This window comes from Chrysochloris asiatica, unplaced genomic scaffold (assembly GCF_000296735.1).
Source record: "Chrysochloris asiatica unplaced genomic scaffold, ChrAsi1.0 scaffold00019, whole genome shotgun sequence".
In the NCBI taxonomy this organism is placed as follows: Eukaryota; Metazoa; Chordata; class Mammalia; order Afrosoricida; family Chrysochloridae; genus Chrysochloris; species Chrysochloris asiatica.
The window spans coordinates 9,065,747-9,086,383 of NW_006408537.1; the positions used below are offsets into that span (position 1 = coordinate 9,065,747).

A 20,637-nucleotide genomic window follows, 5' to 3' on the forward strand; every position below is an offset into this window, starting at 1 on the left:
TATGCAGTGTGCTGGAATTAAAGAGGACTTAAAATACTTACTGATGACTATCAAAGATATTTTTTAGTATGGATTGCACGTCAATGTAAACAAAATTAAAATCCACACAACTAGACCAATAAATAGCATCATGATAAACAGAGATAAGATGGAAGTTGTCAATGATTTCATTTTGCTTAACTCCACAAGTGCTTCTCCTATGTCCAAAGTATGAGAAACAAAGTTTCACCATTTTGGCTTCTAAGGAGCATTTGGGCTATACTTTCAACACAGATTTGTTTGTTCGTCTGGAATTCCATGGTACGTTTAATATTGTTCTCCAATACCATAATTCAAATGCATTTATTCTTCTTTGGTCTTCATTATTCATTGTCCAACTTTCACGTGCGTAATTGTTGTTGTTAGGTGCCATTGAGTTGGTAAAGGCTCATAGTGACCCTATGCACAACAGAACAAAACACTGCCAGGTCCTGGGCCAACCTCACAATTGCTGCCGTGCTTGAGCCCATTAATGCTGCCACTTTGCCAATCCATCTCACTGAGGGTCTTCCTCTTTTTCTCTAAGCCTTCACCTTACCAAACACGATAGCCCTCTCTAATGACTGGTCCCTCCTGACAATATGTCTGAAGTATGAGAGAATCGTGGCCTCCAAAGAGCACTCTGGCTACACTTCTTCCAGCACAGATCTGTTTGTTTTTTTGGCAGCCCGTGTTGCTTTCAGTATTCTCCTCCAACACCTTAACTCAAATGCATCAATTCTTCTACGATCTTCCTTATTCACTGTCCAACTTTTGCATGCATATGAGGTTATTGAAAATACCATGGCTTGGGCCAGGCGCACCTTAGTCCTCAAGCTGACATCTTTGCTCTTCAACACTTGAAAAAGGTCTTGTGCAGCAGAGTTCCCTCCTACAATACATCATTTGATTTCTTGGCTGCTGCTTCCATGAGTGTTGAGAGTTGATCCAAGAATAATGAAGTCTTTGACAACTTCAATCATTTCTCTATTGATAAGAATATGTTTATTGGTCCAGTGTTGAGGATTTTTGTTTTCTTTACATTGAGGATGTAATCCGTAACAAAAGTTGGGCTCTTTGATCTTCATCAGTAAGTATTTAAGTCCTCCACTTACAGCAAGCAAGGTTGTATCATCTGCATATCGCAGGTTGTTAATGAGTCCTCCTCCAATCCGGATGCCACGTTTTTCTTCATAGAACCCAGCCTCTCGGATTATTTGCTCAGCATACAGGTTGAATAAGTGTGGTGAAAGACTACAACCCTGTCACACACCTTTCCTAATTTTAAACCATTCGGTGTTCCCATATTCTGTTTGAACAACTGCCTCTTCGTCTGTGTATGGGTTCCTCATGAGCACAATTAAGTGTTCCATAATACTGATACTTCACAATGTCCGTAGCTTGTTATGATCCACACAATCAAAGACCTTTGCGTAGTCAATAAAGCAAAAGTAAACATTTTTGTGGTATTCTATGCTTTCAGCCAAGATCCATCAGACATCAGCAATGATGTCCCTCGTTCCACGTCCTCTTCTGAATCTGTCTTGAACTTCTGGAAGTTTTCTGTCAATGTATGGTTACAGCCATCAAAGACTGTTTCTTATAGCATGAAAATCTTTTAAGTTTTACAATAATGGGCTCATACAATATTTGTCCTTCTGTGATTGACTAATTTCACTCAACACAATGTCCTCCAGGTTCATCTAGGTTATGAGGTGTTTCACAAATTCACCGTTAATCTTCAGCATTGCATAGCATTCCATTGTGTGTATGTACCAAAGTTTGTTTGTCCATTCTTCCATTAATGGGAACTTAGGCTGGCTCCATTTTTTTTTTTTTTTTTTTTTTGCTGTTATTAATAGTGCTGCGAAGAACATCTGTGTGCACATATCTACTTGTTTCCTGGCTCATATTTCTTGTGACACATACCAAGTAGAGGGATAGCTGGGTCATAAGGTATGTCTGTTTCCAATTTTCTGAGGCAGTGCCATGCTGTTTTACAGAGTGGTTGAACCATTTTACAGTCCCACCAGCAATATATGAGTGTCCCAGTTTCTCCACATCCTTGCCAGGATGTGTTGGTTCCTGTTTTTTGAACTTTGCTATTAATGCTGGTATGAGATGATATCTTATTGTTGTTTTCATTTACATCACTCTGATGGCCTGGTATCGGAGTCCTGGTGTGGTGCTGTGGGTTAATGTAGCAGACTGCAAAGCCGTTTGAACTGCAAGGTCAGCAGTTTAAGCTCACCAGCTGCTCCTTGGAAACCCTATACAGAGTTGCTATGGGTCCGGATCTACTCGGCGGCACTTAACAACAACAACAATGGCCTGGTATGGCACTGTGGGTTAATGCGCCAGACTGCAAAGTCAATTTGAACTGCAAGGTTAGCGATTCAAGCTCACCAGCTGCTCTTCAAAAACTCTATACAGGGTCAATATGGGTTGGAAGTGACTCGACCGCACCTAACAACAACAATAATGGCTAATGATCATGAACATTTCTTCATTTGTTTTTTGACTGCCTGAATGTCTTCCTTGGTGAAGTGTCTATGTCCTGTGCCCATTTTTTTAATTGAGTTGTTTTTCTTTTTCTTGTAGAGGTGTTAAAGTTTTCTATAAATTTGAGAGATTGGTCCCTTGTCTGATATGTTGTTGCAAAAAAGATTTTCCAAGTCTGTGGGCTCCCTTTTTTCTTCCTTTGGAAAAATCTTTTGATGCACATAAGTGTCTAATTTTTAGGAGGTCATCTATTTTGTCTTCTACATTTGTATATTCTTTGCAATGTTTGATAGTCTATTTATGTCATTTACTAGAACCCCAAAGTTTGTCCTTATGTTTTCATTGATGACCTTGATAGTTCTAGGTTTTACATACAGGTCATTAATCCATATTGAGTTTGTTTTTGTGTATGGTGTAAGATATAAGTCTTATTTCATTCTTCTGCAAATGAATTTCCAGTTATGCCAGCACCATTTGTTGAAGATTTACTTTTCCTTTAATGTTATGTAAATTTGACCTCACTTTGAACCCATGCTACCGCATGCTATCAAATCAGTTCTGACTCATAGAGACCCTCATCTTTCTCTCATGGAGCGGCTGGTAGCTTTGAACTGTTGATGTTGCTGTTAGCGGCCCGACGCATAACCCACTATTCTACCAGGGCTTCTTACCTTGAACCCCTGTTGTTGTTCTTGTTAAGTGCCATTGAGTTAGTTCTGACTCATAGTGACCCTGTATAGGGTGCCCAAGGAGCAGCTGGTTGGTTTGAACGGCCAACCTTATGGTTCAAAATCCAGTGCTCATCCTACAGTGCCACACCAGGAGTCCTCTACTCACAATAAACTTTTCATCTTCACTTGTTGCCTTTTAAATCACTGAAAAGGTTTTAAGCGGTTTCTTGCACTGTTCTCGTGTGCTATCAAGTCGATTTCAACTCATAGAGACCCTGTGTAAGGCTTCCAAGAGTGACTGGTGAGTTTGAACCACTGACCTTGTGGTTAGCAGTCCAGTGCTTATCTTAAAGCACCACACCAGGACTCTCTCTTGCACTAAAATAGTTTCAATAAGAACTGTTTGCACCTATTTTGACTCACCTACAAAATTCACTCAAAGACTCACTTAGGAATAGATCTCATTCATTATTTAGGGATGGCCTGTACGTATTTTCAAAGCCTTACTTCATTCTAAGTAGCTCTGGTGGTGCTGCAGCATAAGCACTGGATTGCTAACCCCCAAGGTCAGCGGTTCACCCACCAGCCACTCCATAAAAGAAAGACGAGAATTTTTGCTCCTGTAAAGATTTATAGCCTTGAAAACCCTATACAGGGTCACTATGAGTCAAAACCAACTTGATCGCAGTGGATTTGGGGTTTTACTTCATACTAAATCCTCTTTGCATCCTAGATTTGACCTTCTTTCATTTCCTCAAATGAGCTTGTATTTCTTATACTTATGTCTCCCTCATTTCCTTCAGCTATTTAATTCCTGATAAGCCTTTAACTTTCAGATCAATCTTGACCTCCTCAAGGAAGCCTTTCTTGTACTTCCCACCCCAGCCTAAGTCAACCACTTTTTGCCTCTTTTTTTTGTCGCACTTAATTATAATTTTTCATTTATTTTCCTAATTATTTAAATAATATGCTCCTCCTCCACTGGACTCTTAGCTTTAAAAGGGCATGGACTACACTTGTTTTGCTCACAGTTTTATTCCTGATACCTAGCATAGTGAGTAGCAAACATTAAGAGGCTGCATAAGCTATTAATTTACAGCATATGAACTTGGGGGCCCAACCGTGTAAATTTGAATCATGGCTCTTCTTTTTACTAATTGGATGACCCTCAACAAGTTACTTAACCTCTTGCTACCTAATTGCCCACATCTGTAAATTGGAGGGAACAATGGAGATTAAATGAATGAACATTAGTCAAACTCTCTAAATAGTGTATGACACAGACTAAAAGATAAGTAAAGGCTTAGTTTTAATAAATGCTCAATAAACAATTGTTGATTGAATAAATGTCTGGCACAACAAAGGTGCTTAGAAAATATTTATTGAAATAACAGAAAATAAGGTTTTCTCCTTTTGTAGGCTTTCCTCATACCCTATTAATAAAATATCAGATATGCTGATTAGACACATCATCAAGATGCCTAATATTAAGCTTTCAAGTCAAATATTACTTTAAGGTCGTAAGTTAGTCATGTGCTTAAGAGGAGTATTAAAGTCTCACCTTTCCAGTAGTCAGTGTCTTCAACCATAGAATGAGAAGTTTAATTAGATGGGGTCCAAGGTCTCATCCCACTCCAACAAAATGTTATTTGTCCTTAGGAAACAAACTAGATATAACAACAAAGAAGACCATATTACAAGGAGGCATGAAACCTTTGAATGTGTAAGTTTCCATTTAAAAAAAAAAAAGGAACCAAGAGACCAGTTGATTACCAAAAATCATTTTTAGTATATGAAAACATAGGTTTGAATTGTGGCAGTGCAGTGGTTTTTTGTTAATTTAATGGGATTTGATTTACTGGCAAACTATATTCAAAGATCATTTTAATCTCTGAGAAATGTCTTGTTTTATCTTGGCACTTAAACTGGCCTAATGTGAACTTCTGGAAGGTGATTATTAGTACAATCAATAATGTCTCAAAATAAGAGATTAAGTACCTTCAAATGATACCTTTTTGTAATAGCAAAAATAAATTAACCTTTTAAAATGTTCTTTCAGATACAAAGTAATGCAGCTAAAAGTGGTACCGTGATTAAGTGTTCATTGCTAACAGAATGGCCAGCAGTTTGAACCCACTAGCTGCTCCACAGGGAAAAAGATGTGGCTCTCTGCTTCTATAAAGATTTACAGCCTTGGAAATCCTATGGAGCAGTTCTAATCTGCCCTATAGGTAGCTATGAGTCAGAATCAACTCAGTGGCAATGATAAATGCATATATACTTAAATAGAATAACCCAAACTTTAAATTAATGTGCTGTTATTACTAAATATTTAATTATTTAATAATGAACAGTAAATTCATTCAAACCACCCTTCCTACATTATTTATTTTCAAAACTCACAAATGTTAACAATTTGGGGCTATTCTTCCATGAATTTCTATGCATATATATATATATATATATATATATATACCTATTATGAATAGTATTTTATAAAATGTTACTTTTTCTTACCATTTTAGTGTTACCACAGGCAGTTACCCAGTTTGAGGAACTGGTAGGTATGGCCGAGGCTCTGCTGAAGGGTGGAGGAACGATGTCTACATCTACAGCTTCCCTCTGGAGAGCAACAAACAACTCTTCACCAGATTCCTTTGCCTCAACATGTAGTAATTCTAATTCCAGTTCACCAATTTCCTTGAACGCAGAGGAAGAGCATCATACCGAGGAGAAACAGGTTAGTTAGAATACACCTACCCAATTGTTCTTTAGAATGCAGTTAAGTATAAAAATTTAAATAACGATAGAAAATGTTTTATCAGATAACTTTAGGTAAAAACCACAGTATTCCTATTGCATGAAAAACTTTTAATAAAATAATGTTTGTGAAACAAATGCCTGGTTTAGAAACTAAGGTCAAATTGCAAACATTGACAGTTATTAAACTATAAACTTCTAAAGTAGTGGGGGGGGCATTATATGTAACAAACATAGCATGCATAGCAAACTAATGTACTGCACAGTTTGCAAAACCTGTATAATGTATACATTATTTGTGTAAGTGATAATATCAACTCTTAAATCATTGACAGAAGGATAAATATGCATTAAGGGTTTTATGATTGTGTTGTTGAAAGAAGGTACATTTCAGTTCCTTCATGATCACTGAGCACAATTCCTTTTCTATTTTATGTTTCTTCTTAATCTAGAAACGGAAGCTAAAAAGACAAGAACTTTGTTAAAACCAGCGATCCGCCTTAGAATATGTGTCTTCAAAAGTTATAATTAAATGCTAACTAGTCTATGTGAATCTTATTATATAAGTTTCCTATTGTTGTTGTTACACATTACCACAAGTTTCATGACTTAAAACAACACAAATTCATTGTCTTACAGTCTGTAGCTGAGAAGTCTGGTATGAGTCTCACCAAACTAAATTCAAGGCGTCAGTAGCTTCATTCCTTTCTGGAAGCGCTGAGAGAGAATTTGTTTCCTGCTCATTTCAGTTTGTACAGAATTCAGTTCCAAGGCGTATAGGACTAAGTTCCGTGCTTTCTTATTGGTTGTAGACTGAAAGCCATTTCTACTTCTGGAGGAAATTGCAACTTATTGGCGTTTTCCTTCTTTTTCAAAGTCAGCAATGGCAAGTCATGTCCCTCTTACTCTTCAAATCTTTCCTCCTTCTTCTGTTACGCTTTTCTGACCTATTCTTCTGCCCCCCTCTTCCATTTTTAAGGACTTGTGATTAGATTGGGTGTAGGATAATGTTTTCATGTCAAATTCCTTAGCCTTAATCAAATCTGCAAAGTTACTTTTGCCATGTAAGATAGATAATATATTCATAGAATCCGAGAATTAGCTTGTGGAGATTGTTGTTAATAGGTAGAGATTGTTGTCCTTAGAGGCCCATTATTCTGTCTGTCACACTTAGCATTAAGTATTGAGAATGGGACTAATCCTTAAAGCACATAAATCTGTAGCACACAGAAACCCGTTGCCACTGAGTCAGTTCCAACCCAAGGCAACTCTGTGCTGCAGACTACAACTGCTCCATAGGGTTTTCTTAGCTGTAATCTTTATAAAAGCGAATCACCGTGCCTTTCTTCTATGATATCCCATGGCACCTCTCAGTGGGTTTGATCTGCCAACCTTTAGGTTAATGGTTCAGCACAGACTGCTTGCATCATCCAAGGGCCTTAGATTATATGACAAGAATTTGTATATACTCTATAACAAATGCCTCATAAATCTTGGGAATTATCTCAAAAATACCATTTAACTCTAATCCCTAAAATGTAAAATACATATCAGAAGGTTAATAATTACCTTAAGGAATGTGGCTATTGTTTACTTGTGTGTCTTAACTCAATGAGTAATATATGAAGGAGCTTCAAAAATTCATGATTTTTTATTCCATTTTCCATGAACTTTTTGAAACCCCCTTGTATTTCCCCAGATTATTTCTTTTTTCCATTTCCATTTAAATTTTTATTTTTATTTTTTAGTTCAAGATTGAAAAATGGCAGATTGCCCGTTGTAATAAGAGCAAACCTCAGAAGTTTATTAATGATTTAATGCAAGTGCTTTACACAAATGAATATATGGCCACACACAGCCTGACGGGGGCAAAATCCTCTACTTCAAGGGACAAAGCCGTGAAACCAGCAATGAATCAGAATGAAGTTCAAGAAATCATAGGTGATAATAAGATTACATCATATTGTCATGTGAATTTGAAATGATATTACCATTCAAGGTCACATTATTCTTTCCTGGTCCTTTTTTTAAAAAGTTATTTGTCTATTTTATTATCATTATTAAATATTAGGAGTTTTATAGAAAAAGTTTATATGAGACGTTTTTGTTAAAATAAAACTAAACTTTATGTTTCTGAAAAATCTGAATTTGTAGCTTTACAAAATTAAAATTTCAAAATATTTTCAAATAAAATTTCAATAACAGATTCTATGTTGTTCTCTCTTATCTTGGTTACATCCCTCATTTTTTACAACCAAAAAACCAAATGCACTCCCATCGAGTAGATTCCAACTCACACAGACCCTATGTAAGGCTTCAGAGGCTTTGATCTTTACAACAGCAGAAAGCCTCCTCTTTCTTCCACGGAGTGGCTGGTGGATTTGAAATGCTGAACTTGTAACTAGCAGCCCAGTGCATAACTCGCTACAGGGGCTTCAAAGGTATTCTAGAAATATAAAAGTCAGACTATCCTATTTATAGTTTGAAATTAGTAAATCTCCTTAAATATAATTATTTAACTCATCAAAATTTTTGCAAACATCCAAAATTTTATAAATTCCTTGATCCAAGATCTATGTCAATAAACAAGAAGGAAAGTCAAAAAGTATTGCTATAAAATCGTAGAAACTGTTATTAAACAAAATTATGAAAATATGAAATTATATTTCTCAACATTTCCTCCATTTAGGTCTATACACTTCTGAAGGTGGTATTCATTCCCATCTCTCTAATCCTTCCTTGAAGAATTCCGTGCTTTTCAATGTATACTATGTCAAAACAGCAGTTTTGGCATCCTTGAGGAACTTGAATCATGCCCTTTTTTTAAATGTTCTTTGAGTCTGAAGGGGCAAGATCAGGGTGGCAGGGTTGATAGGGTAAGTTTCTCAAGCAAATTTTAATATGACATCCCTTGTTACCCTCAAAGAATGAGTAGATGTGCTGTCATAGTGGCAAAAAGTTCCTCTGCCCTGCTTTCCTAGACTTATTCTCACCAATGCCATTTTCAGATTTCTTAAAACTTCTTCATCATAAACCTCCTGGTTTCTTTTGGGCACATCCATGAAGATTACCCCTCTGGGATCCCCAAAACACAATCTCCATAACCTTCTGAACTAGCTTCTTTGCCTTGAAGGGCCAGCAGAGCCCCTCGGAAGACACTGTTGCCATTAGACCTTACTGTCTTATTAAATCTAAGCTTCATCCCTGGTTACAATTTGTTCCACAAAATTGTCTTCATTAGACTGCATCTTGCTTAAAAGACTGATAGAAAATTGGCTTTTGAAGCTACGTGATCTTTGTAAAATGCTTTTGGCACCCATCAAGCGAGACCAAGGTATTAAAATTGAAATGGTAAACCAAGTGAGATCCCAACACCAGTAGCTATCACATCACTAGTAATTCTAAGGTCTTCTTCCACCAGTTTCTGGACTTCAGCCTCAGTTTCTTCTTTCATTGAAGTTGACAGTCAGTCTCCCGTCACTTGGCTCAGGAGGTCTTCCTGACCTTCCTTAAGATGATTGATCCAGCTGGAAACTGTTGTTTTATGTGGGACAGCATTTCTGTGAAGCTTGTTGTAAAACTTCAATGATTTGGGAGTCTGTCCACTCAAGCTTTGTTAAATTTTTGAAATTAGCCTAGACCTCAAAATTTTTTTCCATTGCACAAAAAATATCCACTTTTTTCCCTGGTGTGTCATTGTAGGATAAGCACTGGACTGATAACAAAAAAAGTTGGTGGTTCAGACCCACCAGTCACTCCTTAGAAATCCAGACTCATGGGGTGGCTATGAGTTGGAACTTACTTGATGGCACTTAAGAACAAGAACAGTAATGAAACTTAGAGTCATGAGGCAGGGTAAGCACTGGGCTGCTATCCTAAACGTTGATAGTTCAAACCCATCAGCTGATCCTTGGAAACCCTATACAGGTCACTATGAATCAGAACAGACTCAAGATCCACGTAACAATGAAATAAGCAATGAAACTTAGAGAAGTGAGTTTATGCTGTATGATAAGCACTGGATTGCAAACCACAAGGTCAGTGATTCAAGTCTACCAGCCACTCTGTGGATTATAGATGAGACTTTCTGCTCTTGCAAAGATTTACATTCTCAGAAACCCTATACAAGATTGCTATGAGTCAGAACCGACTCCACAGCACTAAATAAGAACCACATAACAGTGAAATTTATGCTAAAGTAAGGCAAGTATATTACTGATAGAGCTTGTCTGCAACCATCCGCTGATCATGAACACATATTTTAAACATGTTTGGAATAAACGCATATGTGTATGATTTGGAACCTTAGTAGCAATACTTTTTAACTTACCATACTACGTCATTTCTTAGTCCAAAAACTAAGTCAGAATCTAGTTATTGCAATTGACGTGGGAAATGGATAGAAACAAACTCCTAACATTTTGGAGCAAAAGACTTAAGTAGTAGTGGTAAAGTTGAGTAGTACCATAGAAAACAAATATGTATTCTTTTGGTGTATAATATAGACTTTCTGCTATCTTGTGCTCTGCTTTGAAAACCTGCCTATATGTATTAATCAACTTAAGGATCTCGTTAGTGATATGCTGCATAAAATGGAGGCAAAGTTACAATGAGTAATGTTCAATGTTTCCCCCTAGTTTATAATTTAAAATGCAAAGACCACATAGTGTTTTTCTGTGTTACTGTTATTTTTATTGTTTTGTTTTGTTTTTTTTACAGGAGCCACAAAACAGTTATTTCCCAATACAGATGATGTTTCAATTAGGAGAATGATAGGGCAAAAGCTAAATAACTGTACCAAGAAGCCCAATTTAAGCAAAAATCTTAACTCTCAGGATTTTAAGTAGGTCTTTTTGGTAAGTCTCTTAAATCATCATACCCCTATAAATGTGGCAATAATATAGTCTAATACTTTTACTTGTAGACTAACCCATTACCATTAAGTCAATTCGATGCATGGTGACCATGTATAGGGTTTCTAAGGTTGTAAATCTTTACAGGAGCAAAAAAACCTCATCTATCACAGAGTCATTGGTGGGTTTGAACTGCTGATCTTGCAATTAGCAGTCTAGTGCTTATCCTGTAGAACCACAGGGTTCCATTGGTAGACTAGCATTTTCCAAACACTACAAGAGAAATTCTAATAGGAATTACTGGAGGGAATGAGGGAAGGGAGGAAGGTGAGATAAGGTAGTTTTAGTTAGGAGCCTTCAAGTCGGCTACAACTCATTGCGACCTATGCACAACAGAACAAAACACTGCCCAGTCCTGTGCAATCCTCACAATAGTTGTTATGCTTGAGCTGCTGCTACTGGGCCAATTTATCTCATTGGGAGGTCTTCCTTTTTTTCACTGACCCTCCACTTTACCTAGAAAGATATATTCTCCAGAGACTGATCCTTTCTGATAACATGCCCAAAGCATGAGAGACAAAGTCTCACCATCCTGGCTTTGAAGAAGTATCTGGCTGTACTTCTTCCAACCTAGAATTTTCTATTCCTCTGATAGTCCACGGCAGTTTTAATATGCTTCTCCAGCACCATAACTCAAATGAATCAATTTTTCTATGGTGTTCCTTATTATTTGCTCAACTTGCTCATGCATATGAGGCTACTGAAAAATACTATGGCTTGAGTCAGGCACACCTTAGTCCTTAAACTGACATTTTTGCTCTTGAACACTTTATGGTGGTTTTATGCTGCACATTTCAATGCATCATTTGGTTCCTTGACGGTTACTTCCATGGGTGTTGATTTTGGATCTAAGCAAATTGAAGTCTTTTTGACAACTTCAATCTTTTCTCCATTTATCATGATGTTATTTACTGGCTCACTGTTGAAGATTTTTGTTTTCTTTACTATGAGGTGCAATCCATACTGCAGACTATAGTCTTCAATCTTCATCAGTATGTATTTTAAGTCCTCTTCTCTTTCACCAAGCAAAGTTGTATCATCTGCATATTGCAGGTTGTTAATCAGTCTTCCTCCAATCCTGATGCCAAGTGCTTCTTCATATAATCCCTCTTCTTGGATTATTTGCTCATATAGTATGGTGCAAGAATACAATCCTGGTGCACACCTTTTTGATTTTAAGCCACTCAGCATCCTCTTGTTCTCTTGAATGACTGCCTCTTGTCTACTTACAGGTCATGAACACAATTAAGTGTTCTGGAATACTCATTTTTCTCGATATTATCCATAGTTTATCATGATCTACACAGTCAAAAGTCTTTGCATAGTCAATAAAGCACAAGTAGACATCTCTCTGGTATTCTCTACTTTCAGCCAAGATCCATGTGATGTCAGCAATGATATCCCTAATTCCACATCCTCTTCTGAATCTAGTTTGAATTTCTGGCGGTCCCTGTTGATGTAGTGTTGCAGCCATTTTTATGATACTCAACAAATTTTCACTTGAATGTGATGTTAATATTTTTCAATGATTTCTGCATTCCACTTAATTACCTCTTTTTGAAATGGGCACAAATATGGATCTCTTCTAATTGGCCAGGTAGCTGTCTTATAGATTTCTTGACACAGATGAGTGAGCACCTCCAGTGCCTCATTAGTTTGTTGAAAGATTTCTATTTGTATTCTATCAATTCCCCAAGCATTGTTTTTCAACAACACCTTCAATGTAGCTTGGACTTCTTCCTTCAGTACCATTAGTTCTTGACCATATGCTACCTCATGAAATGGTTGAATATCAGCCATTTATTTTGGTACAGTGACTCTGTGTATTCTATCTTCTTTTGATGCTTCTGCCTCATTCAATATTTTACCCATTGTTGTTCTTGATAAGTGTCATCGAGTCGATTCCAACCCACAGCGACCCTGTATAGGGTTTCCAAGGAGCAGCTGGTGAGCTTGAACTGCTGACCTTGCAGTTCAAATGGCTTTGCAGTCTGGCACATTAACCCACAGCGCCACACCAGGACTCTTCCAAATCCTTTAATATTTCAAGTCAAGTTTTGATTTTTATTTTTCTTCAATTCTCTCAGCCTGAGTAATACTGAGCATATTCTTCCCTTTGGTTTTATAATGCCAGATCTTTGCACATTTCATTATAATATTTGGCTTTGTCTTTTCAAGCTGCCCTTCGAAATTTTCTGTTCATATCTTTTACTTCCTCTTTTTTCCCATTCACTGTTAAGTCTCATCTGACATCTTTTTTCTTTTTCTTTTTTTCCTGTCTTTTTAATGACATTTTACTTTGTTCTAGTATGGTGTTCTTGATGTCATCCCACAACTCTTTTGGTCATTGATTATTAGTGTCTAGTGTATCAAATCTCTTCTTGAGATGATCTCTAAATTCAGGTGGGATATGTTCAAGGTCATATTTTAGCTCTGTGGTTTTGTTTTAATTTTCTTCAGTTTCAGTCTGAACTTACATATGAGCTGTTGATGAACTATTCCACAATCTTTCCCTAGCCTTATTTGGCTGATGATATGGAGCTTTTCCACCATTTCTTATGACATATGTAGTCAATTTGATTTCTGTGTATACCATCTGATGAAATACTCGTGTGTAGTCATATTTTATGTTGTTTCAAAAAGGCATTTGTAACGCATAAATCTTTGATATTGTTAACTTCTGTCATGCAGTATCTAACATCATTTCTGTTACCAAGGCCATATTTTTCAATTACTGATCCTTCCTGCTTGTTTCCAATCTGTGCATTCTAATCCCCAGTAATTATCAATACATCTTGAATTCATGTTGATCAATTTCAGACTGAAAAAGTTGGTAGAATTCGTTAATATCATCACTAGCTTTAGTAGTTGCTGCATAAATTTTAATAATAATGATATTAGCTGATCTTCCTTACAGGAGTAAGGTTATTTTATCTTGTCATAGGCAGTGTTGTACTTCACATAGATCTTGAAATGTTCTTTTTTAAGATGAATGGACACCATTCCTCTTCAATTTGTGGCTCTTGGCATAGAAAATCTTATGATTGTCTGATTCATAATGGCCAATAACAGTCTATTTCAGCTCACTAATGCCTAGATTATCCATCTTCATGCATTCCATTTCATTTTTGACAACTTCTAAATTTCCTAGATTCATACTTTGTACATTCCATGTTCTGATTATTATTAATGGATGTTTGCAGCTGTTTCTCTGCATTTTGAGTTGTGTCCCATCAGCAAATGAAGGTCCTGAAAATTTTACTCCACAATCACCTTTCCACGGTCAACTCTAATTTGAGGAGGCAGCTCTTCCCTAGTCGTATTTTGAGTGCCTTCTAACCTGAGGGGCTTGTATTCTGACATGACATATGATAATGTTTTTCTGGTATTCTTAATGTTTTCATCTTTTGGTATTATATCTGACAGTGTTCCCCTGCTAGTCATAAGGTTTTCAGTGACTAACTGATTACTTGCATGTGATAGTAATGATATTGTATGATTATTTTTGCATTCCATCAGGTCACCTCTCTTTGGAATGGGCAGAAGTATAGATCTGTTCCAGTTGACCAGGTAGTTGTCATCCAGATTTATTGGCATAGATGAGTGAGTGCCTCTAGTGTTGCATCAGTGTGTTGAAAGATTTCCATTTGTATTCCATCAATTCCTAAAGCCTTGTTTTTTAGCCAGTGCCTTTAGTGCATCTTGGACTTCTTCCATCAGTACCATTGACTCTTGATCATATGTTATCTCGTTGCTGGCATTACATGGATCTTGACTGAAATCAGAGAATACCAGAAAGATGTTTACTTGTACTTTATTGACTATGCAAAGACTTTTGACTGTGTGAATTATAAAAACTATGAATAACATGGCAAAGAATGAATATTCCAGAACACTTAATTGTGCTGATGAGGAACCTGTACACAGACCAAGAGGCAGTACTTCAAACAGAACAAGGGGACACTGAATGGTTTAAAATCAGATATTTCAGTACTCTTTGATATTCCTGTGTGCACCAGAAATCTATAAGAAAAGGGTCTAATATAGATTGTTCTCCAAATATGTTTTCTTGAGGAACATTTTTTTTCTTCAAGGAATACCTATTAATTTTGAGGTGAGATAGAAAGTAGCCAAAAAAGAAAAACAAACAATGTATGAAATATGTTTCTAGAACAGGGGAATATCAGACCCTTGGGAAATCTTAGGCACTAATCTAAGGAGACTGACCTTATCTAAAAGTGGTTTGACATGTATACAAACTATTGGCTAGAAATATTAAGGGATCTCGCTCATCATTCTCTTTGCTGCTTCTCAATGTCTTTAAATCTTTAATTCATTTATTTTAGTTTGCACTTGCTTAATAAGAAGTTTTACCAGGATGTCTGCATTATATCAAGGGGAAAAATATTTTGTCTTATATAATTCTAAAAGGAATACATATATGATAGACCTAGGCCCAGACAAAAACCTGTGCATTAGAATTGTTTGTCTGCATTAGTAACCCAATGTACTTACCTTGTCGTTTGTGCTCAGTTTTCCTCTCTCTCCATTATTTTGATGAAAAATGTTTGAAAAATATGTATAGCTGTATTAGTAATATTTTAATTGCTTAATAGAGGTATATGGGTAACACAGGACCAAAACCCACTAGAGGTATTTTCTCACACACGCACTCCATTAAAAAAAAACTTATATATTTTTCTTATACTTTACCTATTCTCTGAGTAACCGTATCCTTTTTGGTAGCATTTTACTTATTTTCATTTCAGACCATGCTTTACATGGAATGTGAAGCTGTGTGTAATACAGTAGTCCCAACCATACCACGGACATACGCTATTCTCCTCAAGTCCCCTTATCCATTTATTATAGCAGGCCAGCTCTGATGCTGGTCAACTACACAGTTCTTTTTCCTGAAAAATGAAAAAACAAAACAAAACCAAAACTAGAAAATAGTACTTGTAACAATTAAAATAGGATTCTTCATACATACTGGTAGACTTTTTTTTTTTTTTTTAATGTTTTATTGTGAATTATATGATACTTTACATGAGAGAACTTTAGTTTTACATTCATTCTATCGTATATCATTTCATTGCCATGGTTCCAATCCCCTCCATGCATCATCAACCAACCAAAGTGTATACCCTACAAACCCACCCCCTACACTCCCCCCCGCCCCCAGTCTTCAGCACACAGTCCCTCTCCCTCTCTGGATCTAAAGTCCCCAGCCGCTTCATCACTCCACGTCATCATCTCTGCCTCTATCTCAGGCATCACTGCTTCTCTGGGTAGGGTCCTGCTCTCGGCTCTTCTCCGTTGATGGTCCTAGAGACCTCTGCTCCTAGACTGGATAGTTAATCACTCCCTTCCTTGCTATAAAACGTCTCATACTGGTAGACTTTTAAGATATATAGAAAATAGGATATTTGTAAGCTAAGCTTTTTTCTCTACAAGTGATTACAAATTTCATAACATCTGTGAATTGCACAATTTTCCAATTATGAAAGAATTGCTTAAATGCGCCCTTGTTGTTGTTGTTAAGTGCCATTGACCTATGGTTCAAACTGACCTTGCAGTCCAGTACATTATCCTGCAGTGCCAAACTTCTCATTTTACCATAAGACATTTGATATGTGATAGCCAAATTTCCTTTCTAAATATTTTTGTTGTTTGTTAGGTGCCTTCCAGCTGGTTCCAACTCGTAGCAACCTTATGCACAGTCAGATTTCTATATTATAGGGCTTTATTTTAAAGCACAGTATCATATTTCAGAGCTCTTAAAAGAATTTTAATATCCTAACTTCTGCCTTTTTAATCTCCCAAACTGCCAAGGGTTAGACACAAAACTCAACCTTTGACTATATCAGCCCCATGGCATATTAAAGCCATTTAAGAAATAGAGTTATATCCCATTTCACTTGTATCTTCCAATTGTTGCTATGTGTTATGGAGTCAGTTCTGACTCATAGTGACCCTGTACAGGGTTTCCAAGGCTGTAAATCTTTATGCGTGCAGAAAGCCTCATCATTCTCCCATGGAACAACTGGTAGTTTCAAACTGCTGACCCTGAGGTTAGCAATCCGATTCATAACCACTACGCTACCAGAGCTCCTTATCTTCCAGTAGTGTTGTTATTAAATCATCTGACTGTTGCATTAATTAAAATTGAAATATGGAACCAATCTTTTGCAACACACACAATACAGCATGTCTGAGCCTGGGCCCTATGTGTCTTGTGGCAAGTTACTTGGTCTAGAAATGTGCTTGCTTTGAATCCTTAGTGGATATTAACACTAGATTGGGGATAAAAATTAATTGGCAGATAACTTTAACATGAAATTTGTTATTATTGTTATTAGGTGCTGTCAAGTTGGTTCCAACTTAGAGCGACCCTGTATAGGGTTTCCAAAGTTATAAATCCTTAAGGGAGCCTCATCATCTGACTGGTGGATTTGAACTGCTAACCTTCTGGGTTTCTGTCCAGTGCTTATCCTTTAGTAACATCAGTGCGCCTACGTTGAAATTTAGCTCAATTTGAATTATTTCAAAAGTACTGAGAACATACGCCAGGAAAGATATAGTCACGTAAAACCTAATCTAGAAACCTGGCACTATAGGATAATCACTGGACTGGTAATCATAAGATTGGTAGCTCAAACTACCAGCCACTCTTGGAAACCCTAGGTTTGGCAAACCAACTGTATGGCACATAACAGACAGCAGACATGCTTGATGAAATTGTCAGATACAGCACTATCTAGTGGATTGTGTTAGACTGCAAACCACAGTGTCAGCGGTTCAAACACATCAGCCGCTCCTCAAAAATTCTATTCAGGGTCACTATGAGTTGGAACCAACTCGATGGCACTTAACAATAGCAACAGTGCATTGTTGCTCTTTAGTAGTTTAACTCACAGGAACCTAAACCCACCGCCATTGAGTTGATTCCAGCTCCTTTGAGTTAAACCACTTAGAAGACAGAAAGAGCATCAACCCACTGTTGTTGTTAAGTGCCACCAAGTTGGTTCCGACTCACAGTGACCCTTTGAGCATAATAGAACTGCCCCATAGGGTTTTCAAGGCTATACATCTTCACAGAGCATACTGTCACACACCTTTCTCCTGTGGAACAGCTTGTGCATTTGAACCATCAACTTTTCAGTTGCAGCCAAATGCTTAACTACTGCACCATTACAAGGTCCTCTACTATTACACATATTGTAACTAAAAGATGATATTATACAGTGGTGCTCAACAAGTTTGGGAGGGTGACTGACTTTGCTTCCTGTCTCCCAAGGGGGTATTTGGCATGTCCAGATGTATTTTTGGTTGTCACAACTGGAGGATGGTATTGGTATCTAGTGGATAGAATCAGAGATGATGATGAATATCCTACCAAGTACACAGGACAGTTTCTCATAGCAAAGAATTACCTAGCCCAAAATGTCAATAATTCCAAAGGTGACAAAACCTGGGTAATATGGCTTTCACCATATTTTGGAGGTAATCAAACTAAAGCACAAAGAGTTTAACTGAATTGACTAATAGAGAACAAAAACTAGTATGTAATATTTTGTACTTCTTTATGTAATGTTTTGGAGCTGTAGGATAAGCACTGGACCTAACGACAAGGTCTATAGTATAAACCCTCCAGCCACTCCTCAGAAACGCTATACAGAGTCACTATGAGTCAGAACCTACTTAATGTCACTTAACAACAACACAATCTAATGTTTTAGGGTCCATAAGCCTGGTCGTAAAGCCTGCTCCACCTTTTAATAACTGTATGATCTTTGGCAAGTCACTTGATCTCTCTGAGCTTCAATTTAAACAGAGATCATAATATCTATTTCAGGGAAGGATCCAGGATATCTGAACCCTGAACATATAATTATGGATACAGGAGATACAGTTGTGTATTTCTATTTAGCAGCAGAGGATAAATTATGAAAAACTGCATAGTGTTTAAAAGTTAACAAATTCTTAACATATCACAAAATGTAGGAAAATGATACAATATGCTTATGAAATCACAGCTTTCCAATACTCAGTCCCATTTTTGTTGTTGTTGCATATATATTCACAGCCTTTTTGACAATTATGTAATTTCTCTTTATTTAGAAGAAATAGATAATTTAGATTATACTCTAACATGGTGATGGTTGGTAGTGGTTATGTGCTGTGGAGTTGGTTCCAACTTATGATGACTGAAGCTGTAAATCCTTACAGGAGCAGAAAACCTAATCTTTCTCCCTTGGAGCGGCTGGTAGATTTGAACTGCTGGCCTTGTGGTTAGCAGCCCAATTTATAATCCACTATGCTACCAAAACTCCTAACATGTGGTGGTTATGTGCCATGGAGTTGGTTCCAACTCATAGCGACCCTGTACAGGGTTTCTGAGGCTATAAATCTTTATGGGAGCAGAAAGCCTCATCTTTCTCCTGCAGAACAGCTGGTAGTTTCAAACTGTGGACCTTGAAGTTAGCAGCCCAATTCGTAGCCTCTACACTACCAGTGTGGCACTGTGGGTTAATGTGTCAGACTGTAAAGTCATTTGAACTGCATGGTCAGTGGTTCAAGCTCACCAGCTGCCCCTTGGAAACCCTATACAGGGTCGCTTTGTGTGGGATTCGACTCAATGGCACTTCACCACAGCAACACACCACCACAGCTCCTTTCCTCTAACATAGTTGGTGAAAATTTGCTTTTAATTTTTACAGTTTATACACATTTCTTTTTAAATTCTCAATTCTTAGCAATACCATATAATTTTTTTTAAATGTTATCAAATTGACAAAAACTCCTATTGAGTTTTTTTCATATCAGAACTATAATATTTTGTGGTATTTTAACTTTTCTGTAGAGTGAGTGCTCTTAAATATTCTCTGAATCGACCAAATTTAGAGTATTTCTAGAAGCCGTTATAATCTGGGATGGTCAGCAGTAATGTAACTATACATGTAAAGCACCACATTATATTCCAGTCAGCCGTTAGCCAGGTCTCAGAAATTACCACTGCCATTCTGTGGTTACAACACGAGGGGAAATATGAATCAAGGGTAGTTGAAGTGGAATGAGACAGCAGCCTCAGCTAATTATGCTTGCAGTATCTTGTTTTTTCAAATTTCACAAAAATATATAAACATGTGAAGATATTGCTAGGGCTACTTTCTTGGAAGTTACCCATGAAAGTTGTTGTTGCTAAGTGCCGTCGAGTCGGTTCCAACATATAGCAACCCTATATAGGGATTACGAGGAGTGGCTGGTGAATTTGAAACCTTTATTTAACCAGTGGCCATCAAGATATTTACAATTCATGGTGATCCAATATGTGTCAGAGTAAAACTGTTCTCTATAGGGTTTCAATGGCTGATTTTTTGGAAGAAGAATGCCAGGTTTTGGTTTTTTTTTTGAGGTATCTGTGGGTAAAGTCAAACCTGCAGCCTTCCGATTAGCAATTGAGCACATTGCTTTCACAACTCAGACCTTCCTTAAACTCTTCACAGTGATTCAACCTCTAAGGTAGCTCATTTGGGGTTTCTGACTTTTGATTGAGGTAAGGTGGGCTTGGGATATTGTTGTTGTTGTTAGGTGCCATTGAGTTGGTACTTAGAAGCATCAATTCTTCTACGGTCTTCCTTATTCACTGTCCAGCTTTCACATGCATATGAGGTTATTGAAAATACCATGGCTTAGGTCAGACGCACCTTAGTCCTCAAGCTGACATATTTGCTATTCAACACTTGAAAAAGGTTTTGTGCAACAGATTT

At 37.1% G+C, this 20,637-nt stretch overlaps 1 protein-coding gene across 1 annotated transcript in view; it reads left to right on the plus strand.

Annotated features, from left to right (window-relative positions):
- BEND6 (BEN domain containing 6) overlaps positions 1–20,637 on the plus strand; it is a 46,072-nt gene that overhangs the window by 23,086 nt on the left and 2,349 nt on the right. Inside the window, exons 3-5 of the mRNA XM_006835739.1 lie at positions 5,717–5,931; positions 7,700–7,892; positions 10,671–10,807. Of these exons, the coding sequence (XP_006835802.1) occupies positions 5,717–5,931; positions 7,700–7,892; positions 10,671–10,798 (536 nt within the window). The 3' untranslated portion in view covers positions 10,799–10,807. The remainder of the gene's footprint in view (positions 1–5,716; positions 5,932–7,699; positions 7,893–10,670; positions 10,808–20,637) is intronic.